General features: G+C 35.1%; 1 protein-coding gene across 2 annotated transcripts in view; it reads right to left on the reverse strand.

The window, feature by feature from the left end:
• MOSPD2 (motile sperm domain containing 2) overlaps positions 1-16,969 on the reverse strand; it is a 38,956-nt gene that overhangs the window by 4,507 nt on the left and 17,480 nt on the right. For both annotated transcript variants that reach the window (XM_081042961.1, XM_081042960.1), the window contains exons 6-14: positions 16,793-16,853; positions 14,638-14,676; positions 9,970-10,094; positions 6,790-6,966; positions 6,084-6,196; positions 3,823-3,919; positions 2,876-2,972; positions 2,336-2,465; positions 77-179 (exon numbers count right to left, since the gene is read on the reverse strand). In XM_081042961.1, coding sequence (XP_080899087.1) covers positions 77-179; positions 2,336-2,465; positions 2,876-2,972; positions 3,823-3,919; positions 6,084-6,196; positions 6,790-6,966; positions 9,970-10,094; positions 14,638-14,676; positions 16,793-16,853 — 942 coding nt within the window. The remainder of the gene's footprint in view (positions 1-76; positions 180-2,335; positions 2,466-2,875; positions 2,973-3,822; positions 3,920-6,083; positions 6,197-6,789; positions 6,967-9,969; positions 10,095-14,637; positions 14,677-16,792; positions 16,854-16,969) is intronic.

The raw sequence follows: 16,969 nt of genomic DNA on the forward strand, positions 1-16,969 counted from the left end.
ATCAGTGGGAAAAAAACAGATTTCTAATGTAATAATTAGCAGTAACAATTTTGTTTTAGGCAGAACAAACACTTACTTGTAGACACATATCTTCACTCGTTTTATCTGACATGTTAAAAGCACTGTCTTTTAACGTAAGAGTGGTTGGTTTACTGCTCTCAACAATATGACATCTTAACCTATGAAAATCCAAAGGAAAAATAACTTCTTAAAATTATTAATAATTTTTTATAAAAGTAAAACATAAAATGAGAAAAACACAAGTATATGTAACACAGGTGAAAGTACTCATTCTTCTCCCCAGATACACCTAAGGTAGCAGTTCAGTGTATATTCATCTTTGAAGGGGACAGAATCTGCCACCCCCAAAATATGCCGCTTTGGCATAGGGATTATCTTGAGCTGGTTATTTTTTGAGAAACAGCAGACACTGGAAAAGTTTTGAAAACTGAGTAGAAGTTACCCTTTTGTAAGAAAGTTACATTTATAAGGGAACTCTACATTTGTAAGGTGTCTCCCTCTCTGTACCAGGAAGAGGAGGATGAATAAATTTCTAGAAACTCATCACTGGAGAAGGCGAGGACTTAAATCTGCATACAGCCTGACCCTGGTTTACTGAGCTTTGCCTGATAAACTCCCCCAAATAGCTCCCCCCTCCACCCACACATCTGCTTTGGTCTTTAGCTGGAGATGGTATGGAAGGTGGTGGCTTGGGCCATTTCAAGGAGTTACTAGGTTTCCCTGGGTCTCTCCCATGTATGAAAGAGATACTCATGTTATTAAACTCATGTTTTTCTCTTGTTACTCTGTCTTTGATTTGGGGTGGGGGAGTCTTAGCCAAGAACCTAGAAGAGTAAAGGACAATTATTTTTCCTGCCCTACAGTCTGGTGACTTACTATGGGACCTGTTCAGAAACCATACTTGCTTGGGGGCCTGCAGATTGGATCCTGGAAAACTGGCAGAAGCAGGCAAAGGACAAGAATTCTCACCAATGTCAGCTCTCCTGAATCTCATTGTAGTGCCAGGCTAAGAGGGGAAGGGAAAAATTTTTATCTGTCCCTTCCTTTCCAAATTTAGATTAGAAGGAGAAATAATTGTGGGAACTACTTCCTTGGGTGTAGGGACTTTGGCAGAGATTTTTGTTATGAGTAATCTTGTTTTCTATTGATCCTTTGTCCTCTCAGAGATGGTCACTATTTTCTTTTGTCTCTTTGGTGTCATTTGTCACGAGGAGACTCATAGGCCCAAATGAGTTTTTCATTACGTCTTGATCTATCTTGAGAGAATGGCTTTGTGACCAGTGAGAAGATTCCCTCTGGTCTCTGCCAGCTGGAGTCTGCCTGTGCCCAGTGTGAGATACTAAGTGACAAGCAGCATTTTCTTTGACTGTGACAGCACCCATGGGAGTTTGTCAGAAGGGGTCCCGGTCCATAGTGGGCCTTTGTTGTCTTAACCTTCATTGTCCCTTTCCAGTGGCATGTGTCTGGTGTCACAGATGAGTGGGTCTGTGACTGGAGGCATCTCACATTCTTGTGGGAAACCTGAGACATGTTTGCACTATACCATTCTTACTGCCTGAGATAATGAAGGTTTTGCTTTCTTATGCTATCTCTGGGAATGAATGTTCTGACTTTGTGAGGACTGTGTTTTTTTGAATCCTTTTATAGGATATCTCTTGCGTCCATGGTTAAGCTACAAAAAGTCTTATTGGCCTGAGTCACGACTGAGATTAATATAAGATCCTACTTGTCAATGGCCAGATGATAGGTACTTTGAAATGGAAAACCTTCTATGTTTGAAAAACAAATATAGAGAGTTCTCATCCTAAAAATTTCTTATTGGTATTTTCGGAAAGACCAAATTGAAAGGAGGACACGAAGGATTATGGCGGCTAGCCTTACGGACTTCCTTAGCAAGATGAAATTACAAGGCTCTTTTTACCTCCACTTTCAGAAGATATCTACCAAATTTAGAGAAGAGTTAAAAAGATCAGTGGTCATTCAGGGACCACTGGTCAATCACAGGGACCTTGATTGACTCTAAGGGGTATTCTTCCCACCCATGATTATACTGCAGTTACCAGATTAAGATCTGCGTTTTGACACATCCAGACTCTTGCATTGGCCTGTAAGCAGGAGTCTGCTATTAGCAACCATCTTGAGAAACCCCAGGTCTCATTCATCTGGGCATCCCACAGCCTCGCAGAACTCAGGACCCACACTAGATGACTCAATGTCTGCCAAACTCTAGAAGGAAGGTATGCCTGCCATGTAGGCATGTTTCTCTTTCTGATCCTGCCCACCACACTGGAATGCCCGTGAGTAAAAAGCATACCTGTGCTCCATGACTTTGTTTCTGAGAACTTCTTTCCAGAACTGATTTAATTCTGCTGGGCCTGTGCCAGGTGACTGCTCCATTTCAGCTGCCATTATCAGAAAACGGTCTTGGGCAGAGACGGTTAAACCTGCATTTCAAAAGAGCAGCTTATTATATAAACAGAAATCTTTATAAAGGGTTAGAGATGTGGTTTAAGGCATTATTCTGGGGGAAAAAATGTTAAGGGAAAATAAGAATATGAAACTATCATAAAAAGGAAAAAGTCCTTCTAAAAATGAGGACTTCTTTTTCAACTGGCATCAGTTTAAACAATTTTACTCGTTAAAAACAGTGAAAATTTTTGTAATGCTGGAAAGGACTTTAGAGACCCATTTGCCCATCTCATTTTACACGTGGGAAAGCAGACACCTACAGTGCAGTGAGGAGACTTGCTGACACTATAGGTATAGATTCTAGTCCAGTTCTGCTGACTCATGGCGCAGCCCCAGATCCCCCCGCCCCAGCACACCCCACCATGGCCATCATGGGACAACCTACCCCCATGGGGAGACACGACTATATCAACTGATGCGCCAGGGTCACAGCTGCTGTTACTGGGCTTGACTCGGTATTTTTCTGGTGCAGTTGTTCTCACCTATTTATAAACGAAGTAGTCACATAATAATCTTTCTGCTTTTATTTGGGAAATGGCTTAAAAAGGACTTTTAACAAAACCAGCAGTTAATTACTAACCAAAATTTACAAAATAAGCTTTGTGGTTATGCATAAAATGTATCTTTAGCCACCAATAGGAAAAAAGCATCTCGAGTATTAAAAAAAATATTCACTCATTTTTTAAGTCCAATTGTCACTTAGCCTTCGTCTTAAATACAAAAATTACTCCATCTGTTAAATATTTATCCTGTCTGCTAATCATGTGAATTTAATACATATTCAAAGAAGTGAATGCACATTACAACACGTTACAATAGTGTTCAGAACTGATAGAAAGAGTAGATAATCAAAGGATATCCACACATTCTAGCGGTTAAATTTAAATATATGATTTAAGGAAGTAATACCTACAACTCAGTCTTGTTACATTTAATGCTGAGCATCAGGTTAGTATCCAGTATAAACTACATTCCTAAATATACTACACTGGGGGAAATGCACATTTGATTTTATAGTTTTATTTTTCACTGTTATTATGAATTATTCATGTGATGGAGAGTGATTATACTTGGGATTTTTATTTACAAGAAATATTAAATTCTGGGATCAATTGGGGCATTAGCCTATTACTGCAAATAAAAGACTGAAATATAGAACCCAGGAAAAATTTCGTGCCACATGGTTAAAGCCAGAAGGTAGTATAGCATACTTAAAAATATAAATAAAAACATTGTGCATGTTCAAAATTACCAATCTTATAATTAAAATGTGTCTAAAATCACTGCCATGTCAAATTTTCACACATAATTTATTCTCTTTCAGAAATTTACCTTAAATGCCACTATGTTTTTAGTTACATTTGTCAACACAATTAAAGCTTTCTTCTCTCCAGATTCTGCACTTCCAAAATATAGCTCTTCTGCTGGGCTAAGTGATGATAAAAACATAAGGCATTTGTATTACTCAGAATAAATGACAATGTAATCATTAGCTTGAAGAAAAACATTTGGTTAGTATTTTATGCTTGTTTGTACAGAGATTTCATCAAAAAGACAAGATTACAAAATAATTGCCCAATATATTTTGTATTTTAATCTTACTGATTCAATGTATGCTATTTAAAAAGTCCTATGGTTTCCCCAAGATCAAAAGCAGAAGGAACAGAGAGCGAACTAGGAAGATTCTGAATTAGCCCTATAATCAGCACCACCTCAAAGTGCATTTTCTTAAACTCTTGGGAAGGTTACAGATAATAAAGAAAGTAAAGATGGAGTTGCTGCTTCAACTTCACCTAATTACAGATTAGAATGGGGCATATTTTTATACACCAGCAGAGAAGATCATACCTTAAAAAGAATGATCATTAGGGATGTATTCAAGTAATAGAATCATTTCTTACTATATGAAGGCTTTTTTTCTATGTAATAGGGAAGAAGAAAAATAAACACAAAAATAAAATCTGGGCTGGGAACTGCAGGAAGAACTTGTCAAACAGTAAAATCAGTGAACCCCCAAATGCAAATTTTACTATTCTTGGCCACTGTAATGCCCGTGTCCTAAAATGAAAACAAAAAGATTCCAGCAAAGTTTGTGTAGTTTAATTACATTAGCCAAATTGTGTCAGGTGCCTCCAAACAATGGGAAGAACCGTGTTTTTGTTTTAGATAAAAATATATATTGGTCAGCTAGACCTTGACTTTGAGATATATCTTTAAATAGATTCATGTTCTACCAGGAATGTCTTCCTATCAGAGATGTTTATTAATCTAGAGAGCACACATTTTTAAGGAAGTGTTCTCCCAGGAGGGCTTTGCCCAGCTTTGGACAAGATGGTAAATGAGCACGGTTGCTGGCTTCCTTTTAGGACTCAATCTGAAATATGCCACAGAAAAGACAGGCAGGTTTTGGATCCCAGACCTGCTCTTAGTAAGCAGCATAAAAACTGCGAGAAGCTCTTTCCTAAGAGCTCTTTTCCCCATAAAAACCTGCTCTTAGTAACCAGCATAAAAACTGCAAGAAGTCCCTATGTGGGACTGCCATAGGTTGGGTCCTTGGGCGTGTGCAGAAGTGCTGTGACTTTCCTGGGGCGGAGGCAGGGAGTGGCAGAGCCCGAAGTTCTACTTTGGCTTTCTCCCTAGCTAGCTCTTCTGGCCATACCGTGACATTTATAAGCCAGAAACCACGGTTTGGACAGGCCTCCAGTGAAAAAACAGTGTGTAACTTCCAAACCAATAGAGGAGAAAATGGGAAACAAACTCCAAAGAGGGAAAATAGCAAAGAAAAACCATGGAAAACAACATAATGCGCATGTATTTCTCTCTGTCACGCACAGACACAACAAATCCAGATAATAATGGTAATCAAAATATATTAAACAAACTCATCTCGTTAGTTAGAGAATCTCAGATTCTAGTTTTAAAAACTCTGGCTGTCATGCTTATAACAGACATATACCTAAAACAGTTACATAGAAAGGTTTCAAGTAAAGGGACAGAAAAATGACATATCAGGTCATCAATAAAGAAAGATGGTATAGCAATATTAACATATGGCTCAATATTTACCAACCAAAAGCATCATTAGTGAGAAAGAGGTCTTTATATAATGATAAAGAATACAATCCTGAATCTTTTGGGTTGCATAACCTAGAAATAAAAATAGAGATGGGCTGAAATTTAGCTTTAGTAAAAAAACCTATTTTTCTGGTTCAGCTTCAGCTTTTGGAAGGTCAAACTGATAAATGCCTACATTTCAATGTTGTTTCTAGCATCTCTGAATTTGTGCAAGTCTAACAGTATCAGTATAATGAGAAAAATGCATGTCATTAAGATTTACTGTTAATATATATATGAATATTCAAGTTTATTATCTGTTGTGATAATGAGGGCCTTTTAAACACACTCAACAGAATAACAAAAAGGTAGCTAAAAATATCCACTATGTCTGGAAACCAAGGTGAGTCTTCACATAATCCATAATTTTGTATTTCCACAGTTTCAAAAATACTATAGAAGTTTTCTTACTTTGCAGATCCCTCAAGATGATCAAAATATGTTATAAAAGCATAGGTAATAAAATCTTCCATTATTACCTAATGTGTAATAAGGGCCCCTTAAATACACTCAATGGTTTCTTGAAACCTTTCATCTTGGAATCAATCTTTTCATTTTCTTCTGCTTTGGAAACAGCTTCGGTTAGGTTAATCTAAAGACAAAAAAATATATATGAAGAAAAAAGAAATTTAGTTTCATACTGACTGTTGGGTAGGTCATTAGATCAAAAAGTAAACATTACATTGATTCAATCCAAATTATAATCTTTAACATAGGTTTATTATATCTGCATTGTATATTTAGTATATATTAACATTATATTAACATATATTTGAGTGCCTACTATAAATGTCACTAGAAAATACAACATGGTCCTTCCCTTAAGACTCTTTAAATTTGTTCTAAATTATAATGTATTTATCTATGAAGCCCCTGATTACAGATAGCAAGATGACAACAAAGTGCTTTTTAAAATGTGAAATAGAGGAAGCAGATCAAAGTAAAGTTTTCAATTACTTTTATTTCAGACAAATAAAAAATAGCTACCGTTCCTTCCAGTTGCATTTTACCAATTTTTATGCAACAGTATGGAATTGGCCCATCCCCTCCTTCTTCTTTCTTTTTTACATACAAAGATGAGAAGGACAGAAACTTCTAAGTGGATTACACACAATCACATAGTGAGCTAATAGTAGAATTGGGGATAGGCCACAGCTTTTGACTCAGTTTTATTTTTAGAATTACCTTTTTCAGAAGAGCCGTTTGTTCTTCATTAGAAACTGTTTCCAAGGTTTCTTTGCCATCACTTTCTATGTCTTCCTTACTGGAAGCTTCATCCTCACTGGCAATAGGACCATTTTCACACAGTGGTGTCTGGAAGTCGTCATCTACTAGTGGTGGGTAGGTATACTTGAAAGGATCCTAAAATAAAACAATTTTGGATCAGTCTGCTAAGAGGTGGATAGAAAAATAATTCTCTTAGTAAAGTTAAAATCCATTACTTTAGCCAAGAAAACAAACTGTAGTGAAATTTAAAACCAGAAAGGGAAAGAGTAGTAAGTGGTATGGGACAACTGGCCAGCCATCTGTAAAACAACCAAGTTGGATCTTTAGCTCACTCTTTACACCAAAAGAATTTCAGATGGGTGAAAGCTTTAACTATATGTGCAAGTGTCTGTGTATGTATGCATGTGTGTGTTTAGTTTTTAAAAACCATGCAAGCTTCAGAACAACACATGGGAGTATTAAAAAAAAACCCTAAGTAGAGGTAGCCTTTCTAAGCATAGCACAAAACCTAGAAGGCATACAAATATTGATTAAAAATTGAGCACACTAAAATGAAATTTGTTTTTTAAGAAAAAGGCCACAACTGGAAAAATATGCACCATACATATCAGAAACAAAAGACAGCTTTTGTTAATACCGTGTTTCCCCGAAAATAAGACCTAGCTGGACAATCAGCTGTATTGTGTCTTTTGGAGCAAAAATTCATGTAAGACCCGGTCTTACATAAGACCCGGTGTTGTGTTGTGTTGTGTTGTGTTGTGATGGGATGGGATGGGATGTGATGTGATGTGATGTACCTGGTCTTATACAAGACCCAGTCTTATAGTAAAATAAGACCGGGTCTCATATTAATTTTTGCTCCAAAAGACGCATTAGAGCTGATTGTCTGACTAGGTCTTATTTTCAGGGAAACACGGTATATACAAATCAACAAGAAAATAATAACCCAACAGAACAAGGAATAAAGGAATGATGTAGTTTATAGAAAAAGAATGAAGACTGCCTTTTAAATCATTAAAACATGCCCAACATCACTTACAATAAAATAAATGCAAATTAAAACTATAATATTTTTCACCTGAGACTGGCAAAAATGAGACTACCGTGTTTCCCCCAAAATAAGACCTAACCAGAAAACAAGCCCTAGCATGATTTTTCAGGATGACATTCCCTGAACATAAGCCCTAATGTGTCTTTTGAAGCAAAAATTAATATAAGACCTGGCCTTATTTTCGGAGAAATACGGTATATGGTGTTGGCGAGACTGTGGTTCAAGCGTTCTCACACATCATTGATAAATGGGGAGAATCTCTTTAGAGGGAAATTGGCAACAACTATTAAAATTAAAAACTAAATATACCCACTGACCTAATGATTTTATGTCTATGAGTTTACCTTCTACATATACTGCTGCACGTGTGTACCCAGAGTTATTTACAAGGACAGTCACTGCAGCATTATTAGTAATGGAAAAAAGATTAGAAAATAAGGTACCTTCAAAAGAGAACTGATTAAATAAGTTATGTTATATCGACATAATGGAATATTCTGCAGTAGTTTAAAGAATCATAGACCTCTATGAATCAATATGGTATAACCTAAAAATAAATGATGTGAAAAAAGCCCCACAATATGTGTGATATGTGACCATTACGTAAAAAAACACTGGATAGAATATCTCCGGAAGGAGAGAAAACTTGGAAACAGTGACTGCCTCTGGGGAGTAGCAATGGGCAGTGACCTTGGGAGGAACATGTACTTTTCACTGTACTCTTATACTTTTCAGTCTTTAGTATTTTAGTATTGTTTGCTGTTTCTAAAAACATCATGTGTTTGTATTGTTTTTTGAAAACAAAAAGTTATGTTAGAAAATATCAGTCCTAACTACAACTTGACTATAATCCTGAAGAAATACATCACTAACAACAAAGAAGGGAAATAAAATAACCTTTTCTATCCCTAAAAAAGGTAAATTTTACTAAGTACTATTAATTTTAAGATACAACAATTCTATGGGCAAACTATAAAAAAATGACAAATGAATCAAATCACTATTTTAACTAAGGGTAGTACTTGAAATGAACCATACTGTTTTTCTAGGTAAAAATGTGAAATAAGTCTCAGAATAGGAAAGCAGCAAAGTTTAAAAATATTAGTTCAAGGTTTTTTAATCAAAGAAAACAAACAAAAGGCCATACCAAAACTTTTCATCTTGCTATCCCCTTGGTTCTGGTTGAATACAATTATGCCAGAAAGGCAGTATACAAAGTAGATTATAAAAATAAAATAATAGAAATGTTATCAATCAAGTTAACCCAAAGCATACCAATTCCATAGGTTTCACAGTTTATTAAAAAAGTCATTATCAATATGTTTCATTGTTAAACAGTATTAAGAATTTAACACATACCTACTAATCCTGGTCTCTTACTTGTAAGTAGTAAAATCATTTCCAAAAAATCTTGATAGTATATATTATCTTTTAAATTAAAAAGATTGTTCAACAGTAAACAATTGGAAGCAAAGTAAAGACACATCCAAATAATTACCTGATGGTTATTAAAATAAGTATGGTTCATCTCTAGACACTGGAATACTATGCAGCCATACATAAAGATTAAGTCAGTTGTCACATTGATTAGGAATGATCTCTACTAAGATATATTGTAAAGAAAAAAGCAGGATGCTCAATAGTGTATAAATGTACTACTTGTTTAAAAGAGATGGGAAGGAGGCAGAATTACATATATACTACTTTTGCTTACACATATATTACATATATAATACAGTTGCTTATATAGGCAATAGAGATCCCTGGAAATAAATGTAAGAAATGAAACTGGGAAGGAGGACAGGGTGGTTGGGATAGCAGTAGAAAGACTTTTTACTGAATACTTGTTTCTGAATACTAAATACTATTTTACTGAATACTTTCCAGTTTAAAACCATTCAAAAGTAGCACGGGAACAACTTGAAAATTTTACAAATGTCTGTAACACTGCTTTCTACTTTGGGGTATCTGTGATCTTTCTTTGGATGTTATGACATTGATTTTCCTTTTTCCTTGAGGAAAGAATACAGCCCAAAGTGCTGTGACACAGTCTTATTTTAGAAACGAATTTCCAGTACTATACTTACAGTTCCACCCATGTGGGGAGGCAGGTATTCTACACTGACATAGTCTTGGACTTCATTTTTACTTGTAAACTTCAACAAACTCACTGCTTCTGGACCAAGCCAGGATTTCACAATTTTGAAAGCAGCTGAAGAAAAAACAGTCACTTCATTAAATTCTTTTCATTCTCTTTCTCAAATTTACTGTATGTGCTAACACAGGTCTTCTGGAATTAGTTTGGGCTAAAATCTGTTAATATGTATCTTTCCATGGCATGATACTTAATAGTCTCTAATTCCTATAGGCCCTTATGGATTTCAAATGTTCCATGAAGATTCAGGAAGATTAAATTACCCTGATATTCTCTAATAAACTTATCAGGGTTCTGGCCTCTGCACAAATCCATCAATGATCCCCACTACTAAGATTTCCAGACGCTGAATCAAACAGCAATGTAATTCGGGGAATAACTGCACAATAGTATGGGGAGAGTCATTTGCCTTACGCTTCTGATAAACCCCCAATCTGAAAAACATCCTCAAATGGGAAGTCAGGAAGAGAAGGAAGTAGCTCTCCTCATTGTGGGTGTCAGCTAGACCCAGACTTCTTCCATCCTAACCCCAAACTTCTTTGCCTTTCTCCCAAGCCCTGCAGTTTATGCAACTGTGAAGAATTTACGGAGCCTGCAGGTATCAATTCTTATCAAACCCAGCTGTGTAGTATTACAATCTGTTCTGTCATGCCATTCTGATTTATACTTAATTTTAAAAATCTCATTTCCATCGTGACATTCTAAGCACATTTTAAAGAAACGAATAGAGGAATCCTGCATTAAATTTGCAAAAGCGTCAATAAAAAAATCAGGAAATACAACAGCATAATAAACATTAAATAGTAGTTCAGAAAATTACGTTTTTACTTTGGCTAATTATGCTTAAATTTTTTTACATAACATTTACATTTTCATTAATTTCCATTTTGAAAGTGTGAGTTGACATATTTAAAGTTATGCTACTTGAATTAACTAAAGTGTGAAATCTGATTTTTTAAGAACAGATTAATTGAGATGTAATTTACATACCATAAAATTTACCCTTTTAAAGTATACACATCAATGGTTTTTAGTACATTCACAGAGTTGCACAACCATCACCACTATCTAATTTCACAACATTTTCATCACACCAAAAAGAAACCCTTATCCATTAGCAGTCTCTCTTCATCCTCTTCCATTCCCTGGCAAACGCTAATCGACTTTGTTTTTATGGATTTGCCTATTTAGGACATTTCATATAAATGGAATCATACAATGTGTTTTTTTTTCCTACTGGCTTTGTTCATTCAGTGTGTTTTTAAGGTTCAACCATGATGTAGCATGTATCAGTATTTGATTCCTTTTTATTGCTGAATCATTTTCCCTTTCATGGATATATAACATTTGTTTATCCACTCATCAAGTGATGAACATTTGGGTTGTTCCCACTTTTTACTATTATGAATAATGCTGCTGTGAACATTTGTATACAAGTTTTTGTGCAGACATGTACTTTCAATTCTCTTTGGGATATACTTAGGAGTGGAATTGCTGGGTCATATGGTAACTCTTATATTTAACTTTTTGAGGAACTGCCAGGCTGTTTTCCACTGTGGCTGCACCATTTTATATTCCCACCAGCAATGTATGAGGGTCCCAATTTCTCCACATCTTCACCAATGCTTGTTACTGTCTGTCTCTTTGATTACAGCCATCCTAGTCGGTGTGAAGTATCTCATTTGGTTTTGACTTGAACTTCTCTAATGACTAATGATGTTGAACATCTTTTTATGTGTTCATTGACCATTTGCATATCTTCTTTGGAAAAATGTCTATTCAACTCTTTGGCCCTTTTTAATTGGGCCATGTGTCTTTTTATTGTTGCATTGTAAAATTTCTTTATATATTCTCGACATAAGTACCTTATCAGATGTAAATATTGACTTGTAAATCTTTTATTCCATTCTGAGAGCTGTCTTTTCAACTTTTTGATGGTGTCTTTTGGAGCACAAAAATTTTACATTTTAATGAAGTCCAATGTATTTTTCTTTTGTCACTTGTACTTTTTTGGTGTTATATCTAAGAAATCACTGCCTAATCCAAGGTCACAAAGATTTACTCCTAAGAGTTCTTATAAGAATTTTATAGTTTTACATTTAGGTCTCTGATCCATTTTGAGTTAAATTTTGTGTATAATGGGAGGTAGAGGTCCAACTTCATTCTTTTGAATGTGGATGGATATTCAGTTCTAGTACTATTTATTAAAAAGACTATTCTTTCTCCACTGAATTGTCTTTGCACAATTGTCAAAAAATCAACCATCAATGTTAGGGTTTATTTTTGGACTCTCAATTCTATTTTATTCATCTATATGTCTATGCTTATATCTACCAGTGTCTTAATTACTATAGCTTTGTAGTAAGTTTAGAAATCAAGAAGTGTGGAAGTATGAATCCTTCAATTGCGTTGTTCTTTTTCAAAATTATTTTTACTACTCTAGGTCTCTTGCATTTCCATATCAATTTAAAGACAAGCTTGTCAATTTCTGTAAAAAAGGCAGCTGGGATTTTTATAGGGGTTGCACTGAATCTAGATCAATTCAGGAAGTACTGCTATGTTAACAATATCAGGTTTTCTAATCCTTGAATAAGAGATGTCTGTATAACTAGGTCTTGAATATCCTTCAGTGGTGTTTTACAGTTTTCAGTGTGTAAGTCTTAAACTTATTAATTAAATTTCTAAGTACTTTATTATTTGTGATGCTATTATAAATGGAATTGTTTTCTTAATTTCATTTATGGATTATTCATTGCTAGTATATAGAAATACTATTGATTTTGTGTATTAACTATGTACTCTGCCACCTTGCTGAACTTGTTTATTAGTTCTAATAGGTTATTTTTGTGTTTGTATTCCTTAAAATTTTCCATATAGACGATTATGTCACCTGCAAATAGACAGTATTACTTCTTTTCCAGTCTGGATGCCCTTTCTTTCTTTTTCTTGCCTCAATGCCCTGGCAATGTAAGTGGTGAAAGCAGACAACCTTGTCTTGTCCCTGATCTAAGAGAGAAGGCATTCACTTGTTCACCACTAAATATGATGTTAGCTGCGGGTTTTCACAGACGCCCTTCATCAGGCCGAGGAAGTTCTCTTCTGTGTAGTGAAGAATTAACCTTTACTCAAAGAAAGGTCTGGCCTTTGCCCTCAGTTTCTGGGAGGTAATCTTCACACCCGATAGGAGTGTCTTTGTTTGGGGGCCCTGGGTTACACTGGAACAATGAATGGGGGGGGGCTTTGCGTCACACAGTATCAGACCTCTGGAGAGACTGGAGACAGAGATAAACCATGTGGTAAGTCAGTCAGACCTATGCAACGGAACCCCAATAAAAACTCTGAACACCACAGTATGGGCAAGCTTCCCTGGTTGGCAGTACTCCACGGGTACTGCCACATGTCGATGCTGGGAAATTAACTTGCTTCACATTTCGCACTTTCCTGGATTCCGCCCTATGTCTTTCTTCTCTTGGCTAATTTTAATCTGAATCCTTTCCTGTAATAAACCGTAACTGAGTATAATAACTTAGAGTGAGTTCTGTGTGTCATTCTAGTGAACCTGAGAGTGGTTCTGGGAACCCCTTGAACTTACAGTTGGTGTCAGAAGTGAGGGTAGTCTTGTGTGGACTACTGTGGTCCCCCAAACTTCACAGTTGTTCCACTCTTTGCACCTACGATTCCTAGTTTCTTGAGAGCTTTTATGATGAGACTGTACTGGATTTTGTTAAATGCTTTTTCTGTTGTCTATTGAGATGATCATGTTTTTTTTTTCCTTTAGCCTATTAATATATTGGATAACACTGATTGATTTTCATATGTTAACTGACTTTGCATTCCTGAGATAAATCCCTCTTGGTCATGGTATATAATCCTTTTTATATGCTACTAGATTCGGTTTGTTAGTACTTTATTGAAGTTGGTCCATCTATATTCATAAGGCATACTGGTCTGTAGTTTTCTTTTCCTGTGATGTTTGTTATTAGGGATAGTGCCTCATAAAATGAGTTGGGACGTGTTCCCTCTTATTGTTTGGAAGACTTTGAGAAGGATTGGTGTTGATTCTTCTTTATATGTTTGGTAGATTTACCAGTCAAGCCATTTAGGCCTGGGCTTTTCTTTGTGATACATTTTTTTATTACTAGTGTTTTCAATAGTTAAAAAAATTTTTTTAAATCAAAAAATGTATCATGACTCATAAAGGCTATGTGACTCAGAGATTTGGAGTAAATTTCAGATTCATTCTAATTTCTTCCTCAGTATCTGAAGCCCGTAAGAAAACTTAGCCAAGGCCTGTGTATGAAATACCCCATCTGTGGGTGACAAAGTAAGACTTCTGACTATAGTTTTGCCTGAATGGTTGAACATCTTGAGGCTGTTTTTAGAGAAGACAAATGGGTGTCCCCAGGGCCTGGAGGCAGAAAGCTAGCCCAGTTTGCTTTGGAACAGCCTTTGAGTGTTTTAGCTCTAGCCTCTTAAGAGTACATATACACCAAGCTCAATATAAACAGTTTTTTAAAACAACCATAGAAATATGGCTAAATTGGCAAAGAAAAAAGGAAATCAGACATTTTGTTTTAGAAAGTATCAGTAATATACTCACCGTTCATTATCCAAGGCATATCAAAGATCACTATTTTTGCTGAAAGATTAAAAAAAATTCATTGAATGTGACTTAGTACCACTATAGCAATATCATTTCTACCTGACCTAGAAAAAAGGGTGATCTAAATGTAACTAAAAAGTGAGCTGGTTGACTCAGTTCTAAGTCAGTGAAGTATGAGTGGTGCTCGAACTAAACTAGCTTCTCACTGTGGTGAGGGGCCCACCCACAAGGATGGCTTCTGGGAAATGAATAATGCACTATCACTGTTCCTTTGCCAAGTAGCCTGTTCTTTTGTTTATTTATTGCTTTTGCTGTTTGCAGAAAGGTACAGAAGAAAACAGTTAAGTGGGTAAGTGGAATCTTTGGATGTGGCATGTCATATTAGTGTTGAAGTCCATTGACTTTTAAAATAATTTCAACATCTAATTTATGGTTTCAATTATTAATATAATTTTCTAGAGATTATATTGCTAAACCATTCTCACAGTTGTCCCCACTATTTTAATAAGTCATTATATTTGAAGAAACAAAAATTGTTTCTACTTTTCTTAAAATTATGAGCTCCAGGAAACCAATAATGCCAAAGTATACATAAGTATTATTTGCATACTTAGATGAAGATATTAAACAGCCCTATTAACAATTGTGAGAAAGAACCAGAAACCACAAAAGGGATTTTTGATATCTAATTTAGTCTTCATTCCAGAAGAATTAAAATGTAATTTCATTCTTCTCTGAGCAAAGAACCTCCTAGAATGATTATATTAATGTAGGATAGTGAAGTACATGTTAAGAACATGGTATCTGCAAAGAGGTACCCTGATACTTAACACTATTAAGAAATAATCATATTTCATGACAGATTCTGAAGCATAATCAATTTAAGATTCTATAAAATTCAATGTCTGCAAAACTATATTAGGTAGGTAGAATATATACATTATCTCTAGTTATTATAATGAATAGTATTTCAATTCATCTTTGAGCCATGAATTTATTGATAGTTCTTTCAAAAAATCTTGGATGTGTTTTATAAGGTAAGAATGATAATACTATTTATAAATGACTCTTCATAAACTCCATCCGCTATTTCGATAAACAAGTGGATATTTTATTTTCAGTTTGTACATTGGAGAAACAAGCTAATAATGTGGGGCAGTGGAAGAATTCAGAAGGAACAGCAGATCCTACAGGGTCCCCAAACCAGACATTCTCTTTAACTAAAAACGTTCACGAGTACTCTCTCTGAAGACATAAAAGCAAACGGCTTGGAGTGGCCCTGAGCCTTGATATCCATAATGCTGTTTGTCTGTTCCTCATTTCACATTCATAATGATGCAAAAGCATGCCAAAGTAAGATGATTTAGGGATTTTATGTTTCAGTGTCACCTGAGTCACAAGTCCCCAAAGACTCTAATTGTGATATTTGCCAGGGGTGTGCCCAGGCAGACCTGTGAGTTTATTTTCTGATTTCCCTGTTGCCTCTTTTCTGTCTTTTCACTTTCAACCCACTTAGGTTAAACATATTTCTGTTTATGAGGGATGGCAACTTCATTTCTCCAGGGGGAAACCATCACATAGATCCAATAAGTAAAAAATGAGTAAGACTTAGGAGTTCTTCATTCAGGTAATTAATGGAATAATCACAATTAAAAAAAACTCCAAATGCCACATTCAAATGTCGTACAGGACAGTCAAATGTTTTCTCAATGACAATTGTTAAACAGCAATTAGTAACACAGTGTACTTTATGTATGAGTTTGCTTATCAGAGTACACTTTATCAATACTGTTTATCTGTTTCTTGTATGTAAGAAGTTCCATATAATAAATATTATTTTAAAGAAATTTCTCAATTGAAAGATTAGTAAAAATGAGATAGTCCCTATGTGTATGTGTATGTTACAGGATGTCATATATACAGTTTAGAACTTAAACTCTTAAAACTAACTGTAAATGACAATGATTACTTATGAAAATTTCCCCCGTACCTACTAGAAAATGCACTTAAATGTCTATGAACACGTTTAAGGTCTGCATCAGAAAACAATGTTTCAGCTATTAAAGTCCATAATAATATAAAGCTCTACAATTCTCAGACATTATCTACAGTTTCTGCATATTATATTTTTATAAAGAAATAAGTTACTTACAGAGGTATTTAGGGTAATAAACCTTAAAGCAGTTGATGATAAAGCGTACAAAATCCATGTCCTAAAATAAAGATTTTATATTGAAATCTTTAAGAATGTCCACATTTAAGGCGATAAATTATTAAGTACAAACGAGACAATTATTAATATCTTAAAAAAATAAGCAATTATATAAAT

Source organism: Rhinolophus hipposideros (genome assembly GCF_964194185.1).
Source record: "Rhinolophus hipposideros genome assembly, chromosome: X".
Taxonomy (NCBI): Eukaryota; Metazoa; Chordata; class Mammalia; order Chiroptera; family Rhinolophidae; genus Rhinolophus; species Rhinolophus hipposideros.